Here is a 25,537-nt window from a genome sequence, read left to right as displayed (position 1 = left end):
TGTAATGCTAATGTTGTCCAACAGAGGAAGCCAGAGGATAAGAAATCTTTCAACATCTAATCTTTTCCCCATCTGAATGATTCAACATGCAGGAGAACATGAATAAACGTAGTAAATAGACAAAGACACACAAATTCATATTTCTGTCTTTTAGCATGTATAGCATGTGTTTCTGTGACTGTTTCATTGAAAATTGTTGCCTTTGCAAAATACTTTACATTTGGCAATTGTTTGACCATTTGTATTAGCCATTGGTGCTTGGACCCCAATGACTGCTGCTTGCTAATCTTTTTTATTTATTTATTTTTTTATTTTTTTTTTATGCACAATTTTTCAATTCCCTGAATTGGCGAGGCTATTGGCTTGGCTTTCTGATAGCATTAACAAGCACATCCTCTATTTTGATTGTTTTCAAGTCTTATTAGGTTTGAAATGACCCAAATTGTTTGTGGACACAGGTTTAGATATTCCAGTAATTCCAGTGAACAACAAATCTGAATACTTGCGACTTTGATGCAACAGTTTGTGGAGTGCCAAAACTGTTGCCACAAACTGATTGAGGTATGCAGAAAATACAGGGGGGTCGAACTGAGCTCAGTCTTACCTGGCTAGCCACTAAATACTTTCATTGTTTCAGGTCTTAGATGCATGAACTGTTTTCCCCTTCATATCTACCACAATATTTTAATAATGCCCAAATACTACCCACACACTCATCCTCTGACATATGCACTCCTCAATCCTTTATTCCTCATTTTATATAATTTATGCTACCCCTATGACAGGCAAGTCAAGTCAAATCACCTTTTTTACATAGCACTTTATACAATACAGATTGCTTCAAAGCAGCTGTACAGTGGCAAACAAGGGGAAAAAATGATTCAGTGGTGCAAACAAAATTCAATTTTGCTGTAAAGCAGCTCTAAAAAAGACAATAGTAAACTGTCATTATTCAGTTGAAATCAGTTCAGTGTTGAAAAGTGTCAGCTTTGCTCATGTTTTACATGGATATCATTAAAGTTAAAGTTAAAGTTAATGTAATCTGATGATTCCCTACTAGCAGTTAAAAAAGTGAAAATCTGTCAAAAATCAGAATCAAACTTGGAAAAAATAAATAAATAAATAAAATAAAATAAATAGTGCACAGTATTAATTTATTGTTTTCTGGTATGGCAGCATCACTTGTGCTCATCATACTTCCAGATCAATACATTTCTCATCTGACCTTCACTATATTTGAATTCTTGACTACTATTTCTGTTTGTAGCTTTCACACAGTTTAATACATAGTGCTAAGTATTTCATATCATATAAATTAAAGAAAATAATTAAAATAATTTACAGCTTAAAAAGCACGCAGTTCTTAACATGTTGATTATTAATCACCCAGGTTTTAATTTTCTTGTGCTTATGAAAAGATAAATCGTCTGCAACTTAATGGCATATATTAATAATTCAGGCTATTTTGGACACACAAATACTAGACAGTTCGGACAGCATGCGAATTGTGACGTAGGCTTACCAATATCTTTTTTTTATTATTATTGTCCCGCGCGTGGCGGCATTTCATTGGCTCACACGTTGATGGCCAGGAGAACTCTCCAATTACATAAAGACACAATGTTACCAAAGGGCTGACGCGGAAATCCGAATGTCTAGCTGGTGAGAAGTCGGCATGGAAATTTCTGAAAATGACAATCTACATATCTTTATAATAAGTGTGTCATAATTTCAGACACTAGATGTTGATTCAGGGCATCTTAACTGGGTGGAGACAACCTAGAAAAACAGTGTTTTCTTATTGGACAACCTTTGAGCTAGAGAAGAAAACATGTTACGCTCATATAGTATTTTTCTCTTGAGTTGTATTATTTTGTTTCTACCACTTGGATCTGTGTATACAAAGGACTTTAACGCATTATGCTCAACATGCAGACAATTAGTCGACAATTTTGACAAGGTATGTCTGTATGTGTCTTTATATTTCTATTTATCTATCGATCTATCTTTAAGAAAATAGCATCTTTAAAGCAATTCATTTTATTAAATAAAGTTTGTTAGTTATAAAATGGAAAACAATACATTTTCCGTTCAAAACTGGGCAAAAAAGTGGCTGAACGTTGTCATACCTTAGTACAACATATTCATATGTGACACATGTAAACTAGAGGGTAACTGACTTCATGCATAAACTACATATCATATTCAAACCAGTTATTTCTGCACAAATGGTTCAGAAAAGTGTTAGTTCTTAGAAAGTCTCTAGCATCACTTGTTTACAAATGTTATGTTGATATCATATTGCAAAGTAATGACATTTAGACATGTTTAAATGTGATGTACTGTAAATGTCTGAATACTTATTGGTCACTTTAGATATGTTGATTGTTAACATATTAATTTTTGCCAGGGTCTGGAAAAAACAGCAAAGCAAAATTTTGGTGGTGGAAACACGGAATGGGAAGAGCGAAAACTCTCGAAATATGAATTGAGGTGAGAAGTAAGAAAAATTTATAATTTGACACAAAGGATCTTAAAGCAATATTTACTTGCATGCACTAATGAAATAATGAAATGCACCTCTTCTAGTTCATTATCTTGACCCAGACTATCAGGATAGACTGGTTACAATTCACAAATGTTTTCTTAGTGAGATTAGGTTGACTGAGATACTGGAGGGCTTGTGTGACAGCAGCAGTTTTGAGTGCAACCACATGTTGGAAGAAAATGAGGAACACTTTGAGACGTGGTGGTTCAAGAGGTCAGAAACTCAAATGGAGAATTTGTACCATAATACCTGAAGACTTCATTCTCAAGGCTGAGGTATACTTCATTTTTCTGCGTGCCGTTATGTCTTGTGCACTGTTGAATAGGCAAGCCTTTCTCAGCATACTTAATTTGACCGTGCATGAACTGTTTTTTACTGCATTTGTTGTGTCCAGTATAAGTATACCGCTCTGAAAGACAAAGAAGCAGCATCCATATACTAGGGTAGGGTGACCAGTTGTCCTGGTTCCTCCTGTCCTGTTCCTCCCAGAATTGGGAGATATGTGCATAAGGACAGTTTGTGTGGATTCTGTTGATGACATAATTTATGCCTTGCGCACTGTGCGACACAATATGGCACGCAGACAATGTATGTATACTTTGGGCTTCAGTCTCATTGTTGAAAGTATCTATTTAATCAAATTAATAAAAATAAATCTAACTTTTTTGCATTTTTGTTGCAGGAAAACAAAACACCCTGATCTGTTCAAGTGGTTTTGTATAGAAACCATCAAAGTGTGCTGCCCAAAAGGCTTATTTGGTCCTGACTGCAACAGTAAGTGAACTAAGTGTTAAATTAACACATTTTTAATAAATGTACAAATGCTTAGCCAAAGCATTGCAAGTCCACAGTCCTTTGTAGATATTTAACGTGTTTTTGCATTACTGTGACAGTAACAAACTGTTTTTTTTTAGTAAGAGCAAGAGACTGTACGATATTCACGTTACATGATTTGACAGATTTTTACGTAGAGAGTGTGATAGCGCACCACATTAAAAGAAATGATCATTCATGTTTTCATAACCGCTGGCCAAATTCAAAAATGAAACTAAAATTAAAACATCTTTGAGAGCAAGGGGACCCCCTGGTGTTTCAGGGGCCCTACACAGCTTGCGTATTCTGCGTATAGGGAGGGTCGGCTCTGGTAACAAACTACAGTATTGAAGAGAGACAACACAATTACTTATCTCTGTTCCATTAAACTTGATTCACGTAGCTAGCTATGGAGCCCTTAAGGGGACGTGCTGATTGAAATAATTGAGATGGAGGAAACCATATTGCAGTGCTTTTGCATGCAAAGTTTATTGGGGTAATGCAAGCATTGTGTGAGGGAATGCAAATGGGTTGAAAAATAATTTTTCCTCTTTTGTTACATCACCATGTCCCCTTGTAATATGTTGACTAATTTCACACTGACTACCACAGATTTTCAAACCAATATGTAAATGAAGCTTACCACTGAAAATTGGTTGATGGAACACCATCCTTATGTCTTCTGTTGCACCCCTTTACGGCAACGCTGTGAATCCAATGCATACAGTATATGCTTTGTACAAGGCATTGTGCTATGATTTTATAACACATGGAATTAAGTTTGTATAGCTTGAAGTTTTCCATTCATGTACGCACATTGTTGCAGACTTTAAGGCCCCATTTTGAGATTATGAAAATTTGTAAAATTGTCTCTTGTTTTGCATTATTTTAAGCTTGCATTGGAGGATCTGACAAACCATGCCATGGTAACGGCAAATGTGATGGAGATGGAACAAGGGCTGGAAATGGGAAGTGCAGTTGTGATAAAGGATATGAAGGGGAGCTGTGTCTGGACTGCAGTGATGGTTATTTTAGTGCACTGAGGAATGATACATTCTCCTTGTGCAAAGGTACACATCAAATAAACTTGATAAGCATCAAATATTTCATAGTTATAACTAGGGGTGTGCAGTGGAGCTAATATCTGTATTTGTAGCAGTATAAAAAGAATTTGTATCTATATTCTGATGAAACCAGAAATAGGTGGGACTTAACTGGAAGTTCGTAAAAGTACATTAGAAGTCTGTTTTAAATGTAATTTTTGTCTCTTTTATAGCTTTCATTTGACAGACACGCCTTGTATAAAAGTTGTTGTTGTTTTTTGTTAAAGGAAAAGGTCTGTTTGTCTGTCTGTCTGATCGGCCACAACTTCAAATAAGAGGACTTTTTCTGAAATAGTTAATTAGAGAACAATATTAAGTGGCTGAAACCCACAAATAACTTTTACTATGCATAATACAAAGCTGAACAATTAAAGAATACATAAATTATGGACCTTGAAAATATAGATTTCAAATCAGAAATCTGGAAGAATTTTGAAAAATCTAAAAATAAAACAAACGAACAAACAAAAATGTTATTTGAAATGTAACATTTTGAGATCATATATTATTTTTGAAATCTTATTTGCTTTTTTTTTTTTTTTTGAGAGTGTCACGAGTCTTGTGTTGGCTGCACTGGAGGAACCAATCAGGATTGTAAAGAATGTATGAATGGCTGGGAGAAAGACCAAGAAGGAGCATGCATTGGTAAGAAAAAAATAATAATTTCAATGCCTGGAAAACGCATGGAAAATAATAAAACTTTAAAATTCATGGAGTCCTTTAACATAATGAAGTCATTTATGCTTTCCTGTAGCTCAAATAGTAGAGCATGACGCTAGCAACGCCAAGATCATGGGTTCGATTCCCAGGCAAAGCAAGAGCTGATAAAATGTAAAAACTGTTACTTGAATGCAGTGTAAGTCGCTTTGGATAAAAGCGTCTGCTAAATGCATAAATGTAAATTTACATAATGAATGCATTTTAATAGTTCTGTTCTAAAATATTTCATGGTCTAGATATAGATGTATATGTAAGGGATAGTTTTCAGTCATCCTTTCATTATTCTGACCATTATTCTGTGTTTTTCTTATTGGAGACTTTTTTTTTTTTTTTTTTTTACAACAATTCATACACAATTATATTATAACACAGTCTGTTAATTCAAAGTATTGTTTTCTGACATACCAATTAAAAAGCCTCTGAACTCTCTGGGTAAAGGAATAAGAAAAGAAAAATAAATAAATTATTTGCCTTTGTTCCAGCTGCAGGTTTCAGTCAGGTACCACCTTTCACTGATTTTTTTTTTTTTGCCCCATTAATCTCAGAACATCTCCTGGTGGTGGGCCAGTGGTCAGGGACATCTCCTTGCCACCTCTGCAACAATTATTTTTAAAAATACATGTATGTACACAATAAGTGCATTGTACCGAATGATTAATTTAAATGCAAGTACATAGTAGTTAAGGCCACCTAATATAAAGTGGGACCCTGTTTTTTTGTTTTTGTTTGTTTTTACTTATTTTATTCTTAACTTACACAAAGTGGACCTGCATTTAAAGGTTGTTGGGATTTTTTCTGCAACAGGACGTGTGCGTGAGTTTTTATGCGTGTGTGTGTTTTTACGATATATATGAATTATGTGTTGTGAGCTTTAGTGACAATTCAAGTAATTTGAACATTAACTTACTAGATTTATAAATTTTTGCTTATTTTTATATGCATTTCTAAGGCCCATACATTTGTATTTACCTTTATTGGTCCTGTGTTTTTCCATTACAGACATCAATGAATGCACCAAAGATCCAGCTCCATGCAAAGATAACCAATACTGCCTAAACACGGATGGATCTTTCTCCTGTAAAGGTTTGTATAATACAGTGTTAACAAATTTTATTTTGGCAACCCATATATGACCAAAATCTTATTTCATGATATGAGAATTTTTTTTTTTCACAACAGTACATTTTGATATAGCTATTTTTATTTTTGTTATTAAAAATATCACTTACTGCTCTTGACTGAATCAGTTTTGAATCTTTAGAAAGAATCAGTTCATATTTGATTCATTCAGTGAAGACTATGCAGTGTTTTGCTTATGCACATGCTGTCTGAGAGAGGCATTTTTGGGTGTATGATGGTGCGTGAGTACCACATTGAGTTCTTTTTCACTCCCTATTGCATTTAAAAACTTTATTAAACATCTTGCACATCCCGAATTCACAATTGCATGCTGTCTGAGACGGCAAAATCTCTAACAATGGATACATTATACCGTCATCACGGTATATACGGTCATACACCAATAAGTACCGATTAATATTAATTTACAACATTTGCTTACTGTAGGGTTAGTAACTGTCAATTATGCATAAATAAAATGTTACTTTTATTTTATATCCCAGAATGTGATATCCGATGCTCTGGTTGCAATGGACCTGGTGCAAGTAACTGCCTCGCCTGTGCTGATGGCTATAAGGATGAAGAAAGCACCTGCACAGGTATCACTTTTGTTTAGGGAAGCTTGAATAGCAATGACCAGAGTTTTTGCTCATTCATTTGCTTGTAGATATGTGAGCAACTGAGGCAGTGTATATACCAGGAACACTGGGAGTGTGTGGATGAAGGAAGCCTTATGTGATGGTATACTTCTGGTTTTACAGCACATTCATAGTAAATGATCACTTTTGTTGTAAATAGAGCCTTACACTGTTTTTAAACAGCTCATACAGAAATGAAAATTCGGTAACACTTTAGACTAGGGAACACTTCACTATTAACGAGTTGCTTATTAGCATATATGTTACAAGCATACTGGCTGTTTATAATATAATTCTGCCTTATTCTGCATGAACGTATTCTAGATCCCTTAACCCTACCCCATATCTAAACATAACAACTACCTTACTAATATCAATAGGCAGCAAATTTGGAGTTTATTGAGGGAAACATGCCAAAAGAAAAGAAGACTTTTAAATGCAGATCCATTTAGTTTGAGTTAAGAATAAAATAAATAACAGTTAAATAAACATTGCTATATTTTGTAATAGTATACACACAAACACTTACTGTATATCTTAATCATAAAGCACTATTATAAAATATAGCAATGTTTATTTTATTCCTAACTCGCACAAAGTGGATCTACACACAAAAGGTGTTGTTTTTTCTTCTTCTTGCAACAGGGCGTTTTGTGTGTGTAAGATTTTTGGATTGTGACCTTAAGTGTCAATTCAAGTACTTTATGCACTAAGTAATTTCATACATTTTGGCTATTTTGATATGCATTTCTAAGGCTCATACATTTGTCTTTACCTATATTGGTCCTGTGTTTTTCTATTACAGACATCAATGAATGCACCGAAGATCCAGCTCTGTGCAAAGATAACCAATACTGCCTAAATACAGATGGTTCTTTCTCCTGTAAAGGTTTGTTTAAATGCAGTGTTAACACAAAGATTTGTTTTGTTTTGGTAACCCTTTATGTAAGGTGTCGTTGTAACAGTGTAATTACACAAATAAGTAATATTAATTTCCAACATGTGCTTAGTGTAGGTTTAGGGTTAGCTTAGGGTTAGTAACTGTAAAAGATGCATAATTACATGGCGAACAAGGACACTGTAAAATAAAATTTTACCCTTATTTTATATCCTAGAATGTGATATCAGATGCTCTGGTTGCAAAGGACCTGGTGCCAATAACTGCCTCACCTGTGCTGATGGCTATAAGGATGAAGAAGGCACCTGCACAGGTATCACTTTTCATCAGGGAATAGCTTGAATGGCAATGACTGGAGTTTTCGATCTTTCGTGTGCTTTTGGATATGTGAGCAACCGGAGGCAGTGTATACACCAGGAACACCAAGAGTGTGTTAAGACTGAAGGAATTTTTTTGTGATGGTGCACTACGGGTTTTAGAGCACATTCATAGTAAATGAAAATACACTGTGTCTATACCGCTCATCCAGAAATTAAAATTCATTAACACTTTAGAATAGGGAACACTATTCACTAGTAACTAGTTGCTTTTTTTGGCGAATAAAAATAAAAGCGTAAAATGTCTGCGGAACAAAAGAATTACACTGTGTCTACACCGGACGAGACGGTTGTCGTGTTGCGTCGTGACGCGCCAGCTAAAGTCTGTCTACACTGGACAGACCGACCACAAAGTAACCGTTGAAAATCATTTGAAATTTGTGTCAAGTTATAAATAGAACGCGGCAGCAGTTTACTGTCGGGATCCAGTGTAACATTGGTTTTGCTTAGTTTCACAGAACTAATTGTTGCCTGGGTTGCGTAATGTTACGTATGCGTGGGGTGGAGCTATCAAAATGGGGACGAGACCCTTTTGGGGTAGGGGCGTGTTTGTTTTGGTGATTTCAAATATCAACATTGGCTACCAGAAATCGCTTACCCCACCTTTAACCCTACCTACCTTAACATAACTACCACAAACTAATACCTTATTTACTATCAGAGGCGGACAGCAGTGAAGTATCTTTACTCTGCTGTAAAAGTACTTTTCAAGTGTCTGTAAGTTATAAATATTTTTCTTTAGAAAACGTTTACTTCACAACATTCCAAAGCATAATATTGTACTTTTTACTGCACTACGTTTCATATTAAATATAATTTAATACTTAATTACATTAGAAATCTAGTAAAAGTTAAAAGTAAAAGTTTTACTCGAGTACAAAAAGTTCTACATGTTTAATGTTCTTAAGTATTAAAGGTAAAAAAACAACAACTTTTATTTATGAAATGTAGTGTAGTAACAAGTACGATATAATGCTTTGGAATGTAGTGAAGTAAAAGTTTTCCAAAGAAAACCAGTACAGATACTTTTTAAATTTACTTAAGAGAAGTAAAAATACTTCACTAACTGTTTACTATCAATAAGCAGCTAATTAGGAGTTTATTGAGGGGAAACTAGTAAATATCTATCCATCCATGCATCCGTGCCGCTTATGCAGAACCGGGTCGCTGTGGCAGCAGGCTGAGTAAGGATGCACTTTCTCCAGCTCATCTTGGTTGATCCCAAGGCATTATAATCCCTCCATGTCATGGGTTTTCCTGGGGTCTCTTCCCAGTTGGACATGCTCAGAACACCTCTACTGGAACAGGGGTGTTGCTAGTGGGGGGAAAAGGGCGACAGAGTGCATAGGTCCCAGATGTCTGGGGGGCCCGCGATCGCCTACTGGCCATCGGGAGCACCGGGACATTCTATTCGAGTAGTGGGCTGATCGCCGAAACATCCATTCAGATGTGACACAGAATTCTTATACAGTCGTGTGATATGAGAACATTAAAGGTTCTGTAGTGATGCTGGCTGAAAACAGCCACGACAATGAGGTATACTGAAAAACGGTACTAGGCTTGTCAATTCAGCACCATAGTAGTTTAACTTGAAGTTATTAACAATGTTTGTTTTATTTGTATTATTGTAAATTATAATTTATTATAAATGTTACTGTTGTTACATATTGGGTAATATTTTAATTTTATAGAAGGTGTTTTGTACTTTCTTCATGTTTAGTTTTTTTTTTCTACAAATTTTATAGTTTATTATTACTTATTATTCATTTTAAAAACCATATCACCATGGTAATGAGGACCATGGTTTTACTTCTTGTGACCACCATCCTACTAATACTAGTCAGCTAAACTCTGGATTCTAAGCAAGAACTTCTTTCTTTTTAGATGTTTAGCGCTAATTAATTTTAATTGAAGTAAAATGTTAATTCAAAAAGGACCTGATTAAAGATAAATATCAGTGTATTATATAAATTAGGTGTTTATTATTTACAAGTAATAAAGTTCTTAAAGGGAGATTCACCCAAAAATGAATGTGATTTTGAGGGGGCCCCATTGCAAATTTAGTGCACAGGGCCCAGAATTCCTAGCGACGGCCCTGTCTAGGAGGCATCCTGACCAGATGCCTGAATCATCTCGACTAGCTCTTTTCAACTCGGAGAAGCAGCAGCTCTACTCCGAGTCTCTCCCGGATGTCCAAGCTTTACACCCTTTCTCTCGGGGGCATCCTAGACACCCTATGGAGAAAACTAATTTCAGCTGCTGGTACCCATAATCTTGTTCTTTCTGTCATTACCCAGAGCTCATGTTCATAGGTGAGGTTTGGAATGTTGATCGACTGGTAAATTGAGAGCTTCACCTTCAGCCTTAGCTCTCTCTTCACCATAACAGCCCAGTACAGCGGCCGCATTACTGCTGCCACTGCATCAGTCCTTCTGTCAATGTCATGCTCCAACCTACCTTCACTCGTGAACAAGACTCCAGTATACTTCAACTCCTTTACTTGGGGAAGCAACTCACTCCCTATCCAAAGTGTGCAATACACCCTTTTTCTGCGCAGAACCATAGCCTCAGATTTAGAGGTGCTCATTTCCACTAGTTCACTCTCAACAGCAAACTGCCCAAGTAAATGCTGAAGATCACAGCTCAATGAAGCCATCAGGATGACATCATCCACAACAATCCACCTTGTTATTCACCCAGCTGAGGTTTAACAATCAGCCAGAATCTCTTTTTTCAGCACTTTGACATAGGCTTTCTCTGGCAGACTGAGAAGTGGGATCCCTCTATAATTGGTAAAAATCCACTATTGGCTGACCTCTAGCTCCAATAAGTAAGTTGGACCACACTGGCCGATAACTGATTAATCAACTGATAATTAATTTCCAAGACAGTGGCATTGAGTCGGGGATTGGTCAATACCCCTTCTTGCTCACCCTGAGCAACACCAGAGAAGGAGAGAGTCCAACCCCTATCCAGGAGTTTGGTTCCAGAGCTGTGCATAGAAATGGGGCCAATTATATCTATCTGGTAATGCCCAACCTCCCACACTACCATCAGCTCCTTTCCCAGGTCACATTCCTTGTACCAAAAGCTGGTTTCTGCAGCCAAAAGCTAGTCCTCTTTGCCCGCACCAATCTAACCAATGAGATGGACCCATGCTATTTTGAAATGTTACAGAAAATTCTGTAATCATTTATTAGCCTTATGTTGTTCCAAACCCATCTAGTTTTGTTTTGCAGAATACAAATTGTGGTAATTTAAAGTGCCCCATTATACCCCATTATTACCTTTCATGTAGTGTGTGATTATATGTTTGTGAATGCTAAAGATCTGCAAAAGTTTCAAAGATCAATGATTATTTATTAAAGATGGGGCAGTACCCACTTTATTTGGACCATCTTGGCCTTATGCTTCACAACTTCTAAGTATGATTATGTATGCTAATATATATATATATATATATATATATATATATATATATATATATATATATATATATATTCGAGAGTGTTCAAAATGCGTAGTTTTGTTGTATACGGTAACACCCAGTGCACAGCTGTAGCCCTCTGTGCGGAGCAAGATTTGTTTTGCTTTTAATGCAAGTAATTCATGATAGTGCTTGGTTAACATATGTACTGTTATTGTTTTGGTAAGCATTTACTATTCAGCTGTTATTACTGTTCGTATGAAGTTGCTTAGGAAGGTTCAGGAGCTGAAATTCAGATATAGTATAGTTTTGTTTTCCAGTGGTAGACCAATCACAACAGACCCAGCCATTTGACCAATCAGAGCAGAGAAGGCACTCGGAAAAGAGACTGTATCTTTAAACGAATCGTTTTAGACACTGTGAGAAAAGAAGCGATGCTACAGTGCATGTTATAAGGGGAAGCAGTTTTGTTATTGCAGTGATTAATGTTACTGGCATGCTATATGTTGGCAACAATTCTTTGAACCCTAATTGATGCATTGTGTAGCTTTCATTACTTAAACAACCATTTTGGAAGATGTGCCCATGTTCATATTCGGGGATGATAATGACAAGATTTATTGGGGTCTAATTGTGAACAAGTGATCCAGAGAGCGTGAGAAATCATTTTTACATATGAAGAGTACAATACACACAATAAATCTTGGCCAAAAATGAATGCAACTCTTAATGGAAATAAATGCTGTGATGTTGCTGGTACAATGCCATGACAAATTCACACTGTGATCAAAGATAAAGCTAGTCTAATTAAATATGTGTGTGCATCAGGCAGTGTATGTTATACAACAAGTCAAGTCACCTTTATTTATATAGCACTTTGTAAAGCTGCTTTGACACAATCTGTATTGTACAATGTCAAACAGGAAAATAGATTGTCAATGTATTTTTCAGTTGAAGTCAATTCATTGATGATTCAGTGATGTCATCTTCCAGTTCAGCTCTCTTCCAATAGTGTCTGTGCAATCAGTCATATGTCCCCAACTAAGCAAGCCAAAGGTGACAGTGGAAAGGAACCAAAACTCCATGCAGTGACAGAAATGGAGAAAAAAACCTTGGGAGAAACCAGGCTCAGTCAGGGGACCAGTTCTCCTCTGGCCAGATGAAACCAGCATGGCATGGTTTAATTCCAGGCTGCAACACAGGTCAGATTGTGCAGAGGTCTGGTGCCCATGGTCTTGTGCCGATGGTTGACTATTTAATGCGGTCTTTGCAGGGGATCTGTCTCTGGGGCTCATCTAGTCGGCATGCTCTCCACTGACATTCAGGGCTGTAGAGGTCTTTCACTGCTCACAAACAGCCCCTTGTAGGGAAAAAAGAAAATTAAAATGCAATGCAAAAAAAAAAAGTCTGTCGAACAAACTTTCCAAATTCTCAGCTCCTCAAATTCACACACTTACAACAATGGGTAAATGGTGGATGACATATAGGATGTTGTTGTTTTTTTTTTTTGCTTTTTTTCCCCCTCCAGTTGGTGTGGTAGGGACAAAATCTTAATACAACCCCAATTACAGAAAAGTTTAGGCGTTTTGTGAAATGCCATAAAATCAACAAAATGTTAGTTGCTCATTCTCTTTAACCTTCATTTAATTGACTGAAGTGCAAAGAAAAAATTACAATGTTTTCACTGGCAATTTTATTTTGTAAATTAACAAATTTTGATTTTGATGGCTGCTACACACTCCACAAAAGTTGGAACAGAGGCTTGTTTAACACGGTCACAACAGATTTCCTTTTAATTACAATGTTTAATTGTTTGTGAATTGAGGATACTAATTGTTTTCAATAGGAGACAGATCTGGACTGTAGGCAGGCCAATCTATCACATTCTCTCTGTGTCTACGAAACCACGCTGTTTTAGCACATGCAGAATGAGACCAGGGGTCCATTCTTTGTACGTCGCTAACTCAGCTGGATTTGATTGTTTAATTGTTGATATACTAGCTGTATGCTATGTTATACTACTTCTGTGTAATGCAAAAAAAAGCATAATTTAGATGAAGATGAAAATATGGCAGAAATGATATCAGTAGTATGCTGTTTTGAATTCAACCAGAAGTTTAATTCTGGTTAACTATTCCTTGAACATTGGGTTGTACCACCATTGAGGTTTTCAGAGGACAATCAACATTTATACTAGTTATATCAACAAATTATACAAGTTAAAGAGAACAGATTTCCACCCTATAAATAAATTAACTCCCCATTGTTTTACGCGGAAATTCATGCTTTTGTAATTTTGCCTTTTTGTTTGTGTGTTTCATCAGAAGAGAATAAGGAAGTGCCTGCCTTTGATTCTGAAGGTTCCCAAACTGGCGACTCACCCGAAAAACATGAGGACCTCTAAAGTCATATGGCTTGAATGCAGAAAACAACCTCCAGGACACAATATTTGCCTAGGGACCACTAGTATCTGCAGTGTCTATATACTGTTTGTTCTTCTCCTGGAATAATCAAGAGTGAAAGGCACTTACAGTAAATACTTGAGAAACAGCACTTTTTAATTTGTGGAACATGTTCTTGCAGTAGACGTGGTCAGCACCACTTTCTCAGTGCCCCCATTTTTGTTTGTTTGTCTTGAAAGTGAAATAAAATTTAAATAAAAAAAAAAGATACATTTTGTTTCTTTTTTTTTTTATTGGGTTTTACCACCACATCTATCTAGCATTCTTTGTAGTATATACTCTTAGATAAAGGGAACCTTTTGAGGTTCCTGGAGATTGCAACTGTGGGGGAACCTTAAAGGTTCATTTTTGAACCTTTTTGAAAAGGTTCTAATTGGAACCTTCATTTAAAGGTGCATTAATTACCCTCATGGGTTTCTTTTTTAACCTTTTTCTAGATAGCAATAAAATTATTATTATTATACATTACTAATCCAATGTCACTATATAGACAGAACACCGAGATTGTCCACAAACTGTTTAATACATAAATATGTGTTACAAACAAACCAACAAACACATAAATAAAACAATCAAACATAAATATATATTACAAACCAACAAACACATTAATAAATAAACAACAATCAACATCATGCATTTACATACATATATATTAATTTAATTAAAAAAACTGGCCATTGTGGCTGGCATATTGGTTTTGGCATTATGATACATTAAACTGTTTTCAATGAATGTCAGGGTGTCTCTCAACTTTGAAGCATATTCAGTGTTGAAGAAGTGTAGAGAAATCATTATTTCTGAAAGAGTCTCTGCATCCAAGGCACGTCCCTTTATAAACAGCAGTGTTGGGTGTATGTGGTTCCTAAACAAGGAGAAAATAATGTTATACTATAACAATATTTAGTATTGAATTTTTTTATTATTTTTTTTATGAAGATTAAAAAATGAGTCAGTAATAAATATTTGACTATTTTTGAACCTGTCAATGTGAAAGAGGCTTTAAAAGAAAGATGAGGCAGTGTAAACTGTATTGTCAACATAATTGAAATAATAGAGACAGTGGCAAGTAGTCATGAAAAACTACATTATGAGTTTTTTGGTTGCAAGAATCCCTTACTAATATTATAAGTTGACATCAGTGAGAAAACAATTAATTCTAAATATAGCAAATTGTAATCAAAAGTATATGACCCATTAAAGGGATATTTTGTCGTCATTTACTCTCCCTGATGTTGTTCCAAACAACCCTTTTTCTTCTGCAGAACACAAAATAAGATATTTTTAAGAATGTCCATATGATAAAAATCACTGGGGTCCAGAACAACATGTCAATGATTTTACATTTCAGTTACATTCTTGAAAATAATTTATTTCACAAAACAAAAGAAAGTCATACAAGTTTGAAACAACATGAAGGTGAGTAAATTATGACAGAATTTAAATTTTTGTTTGAATATTCCCTTTATTCATTCTTGCTGCTGTTACTGTGGAACCTGCATGGACACAAACAGTTCCACAGAATAACCCCATAAACAAATGTTTAAAAGAAATCATAACCAGGAGAAGGGGTTGAAAAAGAAAAAAAATATAGATTTAAATATTATGGATACACTGTTCCAAATGCACTCACCTCACTGATGACATGAAGAGATCTCTGACTCTCCTTTAATAGAAGTGGAAAAAACAGGACAGCAGCAACCATTGAGACATATAAAATGTGTTAAATGTTGAATATGGCATACTATGTTTCTGATAATTGTGAGTCTTAGCATTACTGTTCATGTAAATCAGTGATTTATTACCTTTGTGTGCCAAACCAACGCAGATTTGTTTTTCTTCATCCAACTCCGTAACAATATCTACCCCAACTGCTCTTCTTTGGCACTCGTTGATCACTGTCTGTGCCACCAGACTCTGTCTGTGACACTTACCCCTACTGGCCTTGGCCTCTTTTGATACAAATCTTGGCCAGATAGATCATCCATCTACAAAATAAATAAATAATAGAAAAATAAACATATACATGAAACATTCTCACTTGATAATAGAAATGTAAGTATTGAAATGTCACTTTATTTTAGCAAACCTACCTCTACAATGGCTGCCATATTTTTGATGGACTCCTGGTAAAATGATCTGTTTTCTTACTTTGCCGAACCTGCAGCAAATTTCATTTATTTCTTCAACATTAATCAAAGGCATACCTGTCAAGTTTTGGATTTGAAAATAAGGGAAATTTTTCGGCGCCCACCAACAAGCAGTCCCACCACCCCAACCAAGCTCCAGTATCCCTTACATTTTAAGACAGGTGTTATAGCCCAAATGAAAACACAAAAGGGTATATATGAAGAGCATTTATTTAAAGGCTTATTTGCATATTTTCTGTTCATTTAACATTGCTTGTCTTTACATTTTATTTTCATTCCACATTCTTTTGATTTCATATTGCTTTTCTTTACTCTTTTAGTGAGTTATTGTACAAATTTGTTGCAGACTTTGCATTCTTTATGACTGTTTTGGAAGGAGTGTATTTGTGGGCTGGGCCAGAGTGGTTCATTTTACATGAGAGTAAAGCGCAAACAGTTCTGTTGTCTAATGTCATCCTATTCTCTGTAACAATCTTTCGTACCATGCTAAAATTAAATTTGCTGTCCCATTGATCGCGGTATTTACACGAGGGTTTTGGTTTTTTGGCAGGAGTGCCTTCCGTCACTGTTGTTACCTCCATTATCCGTCTCGGTTTTGTTTTTTTCCCGCGTTGTCACTCATCATCTGACCTCACACACTAACCTCGCGACAACTGCCACCTACAGTACTGTAGGCTACTGCAGATGGCAGTTATCGCGAGGCTAGTGACAGCTCAGATTGGAAATGTTTTTGTTTTTTACTCCGGTGTTATTATTTTTAATAACGCAGGTTAAAATACGGAGATTTACGGGAAAATACTAATACGGGAGGACGGCGGGAAAGAAGGGTAAAATACGGGACTTTCCCGGCCAAAACGGGATACTTGACAGGTATGATCAAAGGTGATCTTTCTTTTTTGGAATTTGTTTTTAAGCACATCCTCTGCCAGTCTTTACTCTCAAGAACTGGTATTTGGTAACAAGGGCTGAAGACATCTTGTTGTGTTCGCCTGTTGTATACCTGAAAATAGAGAAAAACATTTTTACCCTCATCATTCTCTACAATTATAAACGTACTGCATTGTGGAAATTACCATGTATATGTGCACATCTAATCAAACAGACCTTGAATTATTTTTGATCTTGTTTGCTCTGTCCTTTCAAAGAAAAAAAATCTCTTCTCTCAAGTCTTTTTTTTATTGCTACAATATGTTGCTACAAACAAGCAATATGTTTTCTTGAGATTGATCCAGGTGAAATATCAATAAGAAGTCCTACAAAAAAAGTTTGCAGAAAGGTGCATGTTAGTATGGTAAAAACAGCTCAATGATTTGCAAAGATCACAATATAGTTCGGCTAAACATATGCGGACCCCTGACCCTGACCATTACACCTAACTGAGCATCCCATTAAAAGTGGGAATGCACTGAAAGTTGGTTTGTAATAACAATGTCAACCAAATGCATAAATGTGAGAAAATGTTAAAGTCACCAAGTTCTTCTGTACATCCCATTAAATAATTTGCCTGGGGGAAGAAACTGTTCCTGTGTCTGGTCGTTCTGGTTCTCAGAGCTCTGTAGCGTCGACCAGACAGCAGCAGTTATAATAGTTAATAATAATCAGTAGCCTAAATGTGCTCGCAAATTTTTAAACCCATAGAGTAGTAACTTACTCATGGTGTCTGTGGTCTTGCTGGCATCATAGTCTTTAGGTTTTCTTGCAATCTTATGAATTTAACTTAATCCTTAATTTTTGGTAATATTTAAACTTTCGTAGTCTCAGTTAGGTTCAATAAAATATCTCCATCAATTTCAGTCTGTTAAAACAACAGGAGTCATGAAATTATAGTTATAAAGGCAGTTATAAAGTACATACAAACAGTATTATTTTAATTAAACATACTACCTCGATAGGGACAACGGTGTCTCTTTTGAGAATTGATGATAATAGCGCGCTGCTGTCGTCAGGTTCTTCAAGAATTAAGTAGCGGCACGTGACCAAGCACTCAATGTAGCTCGCAGCGCCCTCTGTTGGTGAAAATAATCAATGCACGAGTGCTCTGGTGACCAGCAGGCTAAAATCTTAAAGAAATATCTTGAAATAAAACATCTGAGAAAAGGTTTTCAGGTGTAGTAAACATGGTATATGTGGAATAATTAACTCTGGACCGGTAAATTGTGGCCACATTAACATCGTTTGTACTTAATTTTTCTACAATTCTGTGGCCCGTCGTCATTTATTCATTACAAAACACACAATTATGACATTACGTAGGTGTTATTTTCATAGCTTTTCAAAAATATCATAGTTTATTTGAAAGGTTTTGTTGTCTTACCTCAGATATTCGTGCTGCTCCACTGAGTGCCGCTGTTTGCGCTTGAATGTTTGTAACGGTTTTTCCGCGCGACCTCTGACCTTGCGCGAAAACGTTTCAGTGCTTTGCGTTGCGTTACGCACCAAGCCCAGAAACCCTCGGCCTGGTTTAAATGTTTTTATTTTGTTTGTTTCTATTCTCAAAATCGAAACAACATAATCAAAATAGTAATAATAATAGTATAATAATGATAATGATAAAAACAACAACAGTAATAAAACTAATAAGAAAAATAATCTTGCTGATGAAACCTTACAAAACACATAGATTTGCTTCACATTTGAAGGGAGTGTTACAGAATGACATAATGGTGTTCCTCAATAATATAAACATGTGCCCAACCTGATCATGTCTAAAAGGTGTTTGCCAACCAGATTCATTTAAAATAATTCACTTTTGTCACTTGTTTTGTTCTGAGCTGAATTAGTAGGCTTTCTGAGATTTGAAGGTTGAATGTGAAATGGATGCACAGGTGTAAAATATGAAGATAGCCTATTGAATATAAAGTTTGGTCCCATTTTATATTAGGTGGCCTTAACTAATATGTACTTACATTTAAATTAATAATTTGGTACAATGTACTTATTGTGTACATACATGTTTTTACATTGTACTTATATTTTTAAAAAATACCTATATGTAATTACATCTGTAATTTATTTATGACCCATCCCTTACAGCTTAACCCACCCTTAAACCTACCCATATCACCAAACCTGTCCCTAACCTTACCCATATCCCTCCTCAATAGCAGCAAAAGTGTTTTGCAATACAATATGAACACAATGAGTACATTGTACTTATTTTTTGATGTAAGTACATAGTAGTTAAGGCCACCTAATATAAAGTGTGACCTAAAGTTTATTTTTAGGGGTAAGTATTTCACCCTCTCAATTTAACACAGAATAGCTGAAACTAAAGCTGAACTTTGATTTTTGTGATTTTTAATTTGTGTTCTAAAAATTGACAACAACATGGTGCCCTAAAGGTTATTGTGCAATTTAGAGATATGTGAGGTGCATGGGGCACAGACGAAACACATTGTATCAACTCAAGGCCTAAACATTTTGGTTAAACTGATGGAGGCCACAACTGCATCTGACATCACAATTAGTAACTGAATAAGAGTAAATTCATTAATACTGAGTTTGTGAATATACTAATGTAACAAGCAAATGGTGTTGTAACTGTACTCAGTCTAGTCTTTACAGTACATCTTAGAAAAGGTTCATGAAAGAACCTTAACTATGCTAGGTTCTAATATGAACCTTTTACCACAACAAAGGTTCTAAAAATAACTGCCAAATAACCAGTGGATCATTATAGAACCTTTAAGTTCAACTTTTAACTTTTTTGATAGCTAGAAGTTCATATTTGCACTTTAAAGTTCTTTTTTTAACTCTAAAGGTTCAATCTCTTCTAAGAGTACTTTTGAGACTTTTTATAAACCCTGCCTATTTCCCCACTGTACCATCTTTTGCATCATTCATTATTTAATTCATTTGGAATTATAGATTTCACTTCATTTTCCACATTGGCAATTAACATCTGCTTCTCATTTACCAAGTTATTTTTGGCTGTCATCCACCTCATTCCCTAACACCCCAACATGTGCAAAGTACCCAACAAAAATGTATCACTACTTCAACTACATACCTCTTTTTTTCTTCTTCTTTTTTTAAGCTCATGTCAACCACCGGATCTGTGGTTTTCCAAGGTGAGAGAGAGATAGAGATAATGAAATTTTGTGTTCCACTTAAGGTACCGCTGGACAAAATGACATATTCTTAATTCATAAATGTTTGGCCCACTACCCAAAACTACAGCCTACATTATATTCAGGGCTTGACATTAACTTTTTTGCTCACCAGCCATTGTGGCTAGTGGTTTTCCAAATTTACTAGCCACTCAGCATTTTCACTGGCCACAATTTTGTTGTTGGGAAATTGCATTTTATATGACTTAATACTGCATACAAAAATGAATTTAAATTGATTTCCAGGTCATTTTTGACCTATTGAAAGGGCAATTTCCCTAACCGTATTAAATGCATGCATCATCTTTCATATCAAATTCTTACATTTTATTAATAATTTCACTTAATATAATAAGATAATATAGAGCTGTTACCAATCATATGAAATCAGTTTCTACAAAACCGATCTTTCCACTGCAGAAGAAACAGAAGTGACTGGAGCGGCATTCAGATGCATTACACAGACGGTTCAGTGTAGCTGAAATATAGCACAAATGCATTTACACTGCATGCAAAATTATAACTATTAGCATAAATAATGTTGTGAGCTCGTGTTTTAAAATATATATATATTCATATACAAAAAATGCAAAGATAGACTACTATGAAAGTAAACCACCAGTAGGTGGTTAACCGCCAGTAATCTTAATTAATGAGTCATTGAAGCATGCCTTCAAACGATTCGTTCAGACAGCTGATTCATTCAAGAATGAAGCAAGTGCCTGTCCTTATGAATGGACCACTGAATCATTGACTCAAATGATTCAAAATTCAAAAATCGCGAATCGTTCATTAACAAAACACCGCTGAGTGCTGCTCAGAGATGCGCGACTATGGAAGCAAATAAGAGACATAACTATTTGAAATTTAACAGTCACTGAATACTTAATTTTGAAATATTTTATTTTGAAAAACATTTATCTGAATTTATTTGCTCTGAATTCACCCCTTTGAAATTATTTTACTTTGGAAACCATGTATCTGAATTTATTTGTTTCGAATTTACCAATCAAAACCTGAATTTCGATGAATATTTTTCAATGCTCACAAATTCAGATAAAAAAAAAAAAATCAACTTACAGAATTTCAGATAAAATAGATTCAGGTTGATCAAATTTGATTGCTCACATTCAGATCTCAAATTTCAAGTTAATATTTTTCAAAGAAAACAGTCTAATTCGACTGCTCAAATTCAGATCGAAAAATTCTACTCCGGGCTACCCAGGATAGGAAAAACAGTTGAGCGCCGAGCACGACGATCATGTGCGCAAGGTATACAGTAGGTGGCGGTAATACTCCTAAGCAGTGGGCCATGAAACGGAAAGAAGAAGAAGAAGAAGAAGAAGAAGAAGAAGAAGAAGAAGAAGAAGAGCACGACGACCATGTCATGATCCAAGAAGTAAAGATGTAAAGAACCTGTAAAGATGACTTCCAAGGAAAACGACTTGGCGCCCCGGTAAGTTTGCTGTTTCGGACTCAGGGCTCGACAGAACAGAAGTATGTTGTTGCTAATTATGTTTGGAACACATATGCTATATAGCTATGGTTTGTGTGACTTGTCTCCCTATGTAAGTTAAGTCAGCTAAACAACACGTTATAGCTAGCAAGATAACTTTAGAGCTCAACGGTGGCCGCCCACTTTTTGGCTGAAAGCTACATTAACGTTTATAAAAAGCTGTTTATATCACACAAATACCCCGCTGTAACGTTACATTATACTTTGTGATAACTCTTTTAAACGTATCCATTTACATTGATGGCTGCCAGTCTGTCTGTGAGCTTCTACCATTGAAATCTTTTTTTTTTTTGCCGTTTAAAAAAAAAAAATATGTGGCGCCAAATCAAATGTTTTATTGTCAAGATTCATCTCGGAGCTGTTGGCTTGGTTCCAGGCTTAAACCTTTTTATAAACGTTAATGTAGCTTTCAGCCAAAAAGTGGGCGGCCACCGTTGAGCTCTAAAGTTATCTTGCTAGCTATAACGTGTTGTTTAGCTGACTTACATAGGGAGACGAGTCACACAAACCATAGCTATATAGCATACGTGTTCCAAACATAATTAGCAACAACATATTCTGTTCTGTCGAGCCCTGAGTCCGATTGTACATAAACAGCAAACTTACCGGGGCGCCTTCGTTTTCCCTGGAAGTCATCTTTACAGGTTCTTTACATCTTTACTTCTTGGATCATGACAGACAGGTCGTCGTCATCGTCGTGCTCTTCTTCTTCTTCTTCTTTCCGTTTCATGGCCGTTCACTGCTTAGGAGTATTACCGCCACCTACTGTATACCTTGTGCACATTATCGTCGTGCTCGGTGCTCAACTGTTTTTCCTATCCTGGGTAGCCCGGATGTTACCATGTGAATATTTAACTTGAATTTTTCGATCTGAATTTGAGCAGTCGAATTAGACTGATGTTTTCTTTGAAAAATATTAACTTGAAATTTGAGATCTGAATTTGAGCAATCAAATTTGATCAACCTGAATCTATTTTATCTGAAATTATGTAAATTGATTTTTTTTTTATCTGAATTTGTGAGCATTGAAAAATATTAATCGAAATTCAGGTGAGAAGTAAATTCGAAACAAATAAATTCAGATACATGGTTTCCAAAGTAAAATAATTTCAAAGGGGTGAATTCAGAGCAAATAAATTCAGATAAATGTTTTTCAAAATAAAATATTTCAAAACTAAGTATTCAGTGGCTGTTAAATTTCAAATAGTTATGTCTCTTATTTGCTTCCATAGTCGCGCATTAGAAATGCATTAGCATTACACTACTAGTATATTATAAAACTGCTTTTTTCAGTATATACACACATACACATTTTGATATCTAGAAAACTTTAATGTATTATATATTGTTGTGTATATTACAAATATTCATAAAGTACAGCAGCATACCTTGGTGAAAAACAAAAACATACTATTAAATATATTAAAAATGCACTTTAGTATATTTGTATTACTACACTCAAGTACATTTTAAAACATACAAAAAAAACATTATAATAAATGAAAAAAGACTGAAATGCTATGGCAGAGCTATCTTATCAATTTGTAGAACATTTCAGTTATACCTGTATTACTGAAAAGTACAGAATTTTACATCAATGAATAAATAAAAATTACAATGCAATTTTCTGAAGAAAAAAATAAAAATTTACTGAAAAACAAAATGCAGAAGTGAATAGCTGTGTGTGCAAAGACTGAAGATGAAGATGATAAAGTTCAAGCAACATAATAGGGAGGGATAGAGGGGGTTTTGGAGGTGGACGAGGACATGGCGTAGGGATGGTGAGAGGCAAAAGTGTGGGATGATGGCAGGATGTGGAGAAGGGATGGTGATGGGAGGATGACGATAATGCCCTGGCGGCTTTGATGGTGTTTGGCACATGGCACAGACCCAGAGCATCCCAATGCTGACAACAGAATCGAGGGAGCGAGGAGCGACATCTGGGGTCTGACCGATGGAGACAGAGCTGGTGGACCCGAAGGCACAGACGGAGGGCCGATGGAGGTTCCGGAGACCTGGGCACAGCCGCAGGGACGAGCATCATTGGTGGAACCAGAGTACCCGAGAACTGGAGTGATGCCGGTGTGACCGAGAACCACGGTGTACCCGACGGGAAAAACCCACTACAGCCAAAGAAGTGGAGGGTTGGAGCGCAGCAGACGGCCTGCAAGTCTGTGGCAGAAGTAGAGTGACGACTGACCAAGGGGGAGCCGGTGGGACGAGGTCACTTCTTTGAGTACGAAGTACTAAGGGCTTGCAATTCAGACACTGTAGTATTTGAAGATTGCTTTATCACAGGATCTGTGAAAGGGAAAAATAATTTATATAAAATTAGCCAATAACAGTTTTGCATCCATGATTTATAATAATTTGCATTGATATTCATTAGAATTTAGTTACCTTTTGACAATATCCTCATCAAGCTTGACATATGATTGTCCATTCTTATCCTCTTGTCTGTCGTCACTGTACAGCACTCTATGAGTTACATTGAACATATGATTAGAAGCCCAGCAACAGCACTTACAGTGAGCAGAGTTCAAGTACAAACTCACTGATATTATTTGATAACAAATTATTTCAATAAAGCGACCTGTGAGTATTACAGGGTATGTTGATTGTGGTTTATTGTAACCTAGGGTATTTCACATGAATATGTATGTTGTGGTAATGCTGACATACACTCTCTTCACCTCTGTTGCCACTATTAAAAAATAAAATAAGCTAGTCATCCAAAAAAAAAATAAATAAATAAATTAAAAAATTAAATAACAGAATGAATGGCACAAATTTGCCACCTGGAATGGACACATTGCTAACGTTTTTCTTAGATGATTGACCTAATCACGCTCCATTAGGCCTGATTCAAAAATCTCTATAACAGAGGAGATACGACATTAAAATATACTTACTATCCCCGTCTCTGCACTCAGATTTCAGTTTGTCTTCTATAGCAGCTGATCAGAAAAACAACAAATGTTAATTTTCCACACACACACACACATACAAAAAGCAAATGATGATTGATGATTTGTTTTCTTTTTAAGAATGACAGTACACGGAATACCTGCTCTGTAATATAGTTAAAAACCTTCCCAGCCTCAGCAGTTTCAGATGTACTGTATGCTCTCTTATAAGCAACCCTTCTTACAATTTGATCTTTGTTCTTATCTGTAATGAGAAATATATATTAGAAAATAAAGGCGATAAGATTGTCAAGCTTGAACAAATATAAACACCAATCAACCAACACTACCACGGTTGGGTGATCAGCTTAAAACAAAGTAACTGTATGTTCATAATCATGGTTTTTCAAAGATCATTAACCTCATTACAATGAAGCCAAATTGTTCGGGAAATCAGAAATAAATACACAACTTAATTTTGCAAATAAAAAATGTTAATGTTGTACATGTTATAAAGACTTTTTTTTTTTTTTTCCTGCCAATGCATGTGTCAAAAACATTGGTACAGACAAATAACGTTAATTAAATTTCAAATCTTACCTGAAGTCACAGTGAGGTTCCAAAGCCAGACGCCATACACGCTTGCAGAAGCTGGTAAAAATAAGAACATACCGCTATATTTTCTAATTAATTTCATAGTTCCCCCAAAACAATTTGAATTCTGTCATCACTCACCCTTAAGATGCTCCAA

General features: G+C 35.7%; 1 protein-coding gene and 2 long non-coding RNA genes across 4 annotated transcripts; 1 reads left to right on the top strand and 2 right to left on the bottom strand.

The window, feature by feature from the left end:
• Window positions 1-1,633: 1,633 nt before the first annotated feature.
• On the top strand, window positions 1,634-14,254 carry creld2 (cysteine-rich with EGF-like domains 2). The gene is made up of 11 exons (XM_058774336.1): window positions 1,634-1,960; window positions 2,411-2,493; window positions 2,651-2,761; window positions 3,231-3,322; window positions 4,255-4,431; window positions 5,011-5,109; window positions 6,184-6,267; window positions 6,807-6,902; window positions 7,747-7,830; window positions 8,057-8,152; window positions 13,968-14,254. The coding sequence occupies exons 1-11, from the start codon at window positions 1,832-1,834 to the stop codon at window positions 14,045-14,047; spliced, it is 1,131 nt and encodes a 376-aa protein (XP_058630319.1). The 5' UTR covers window positions 1,634-1,831; the 3' UTR covers window positions 14,048-14,254.
• A 369-nt stretch (window positions 14,255-14,623) lies between these two features.
• On the bottom strand, window positions 14,624-16,956 carry LOC131539477 (uncharacterized). The gene is made up of 4 exons (XR_009270879.1): window positions 16,199-16,956; window positions 15,911-16,093; window positions 15,739-15,771; window positions 14,624-14,970 (listed from the first exon to the last, which is right to left on the bottom strand). It is a non-coding gene; the product is annotated as an uncharacterized LOC131539477 (long non-coding RNA).
• Window positions 16,957-17,040: 84 nt separating this feature from the next.
• Window positions 17,041-18,249, bottom strand: LOC131539599 (uncharacterized). 2 transcript variants are annotated; one of them, XR_009270925.1, is made up of 4 exons: window positions 18,140-18,211; window positions 17,907-18,050; window positions 17,360-17,508; window positions 17,041-17,255 (listed from the first exon to the last, which is right to left on the bottom strand). It is a non-coding gene; the product is annotated as an uncharacterized LOC131539599 (long non-coding RNA). The 2 variants fall into 2 exon arrangements; XR_009270926.1 differs by lacking the exon at window positions 17,907-18,050 and having other exon boundaries at window positions 18,140-18,249.
• Window positions 18,250-25,537: the final 7,288 nt, after the last annotated feature.

This window comes from Onychostoma macrolepis, chromosome 04, assembly GCF_012432095.1.
Source record: "Onychostoma macrolepis isolate SWU-2019 chromosome 04, ASM1243209v1, whole genome shotgun sequence".
NCBI classification, from domain to species: domain Eukaryota; kingdom Metazoa; phylum Chordata; class Actinopteri; order Cypriniformes; family Cyprinidae; genus Onychostoma; species Onychostoma macrolepis.
The sequence above is the reverse complement of the archived record's forward strand: the minus strand, read 5'-3'. Positions and strand labels throughout refer to the sequence as shown.

Bases quoted from the DNA above. Each gene is read 5' to 3' on its own strand.
- creld2 (XM_058774336.1), top strand. From the start codon at position 1,832: ATGTTACGCTCATATAGTATTTTTCTCTTGAGTTGTATTATTTTGTTT. The intron at 2,762-3,230 runs GTCAGAAACTCA...TTTTTGTTGCAG, and splicing joins GAGACGTGGTGGTTCAAGAG to GAAAACAAAACACCCTGATC. The intron at 5,110-6,183 runs GTAAGAAAAAAA...TTTCCATTACAG, and splicing joins CCAAGAAGGAGCATGCATTG to ACATCAATGAATGCACCAAA.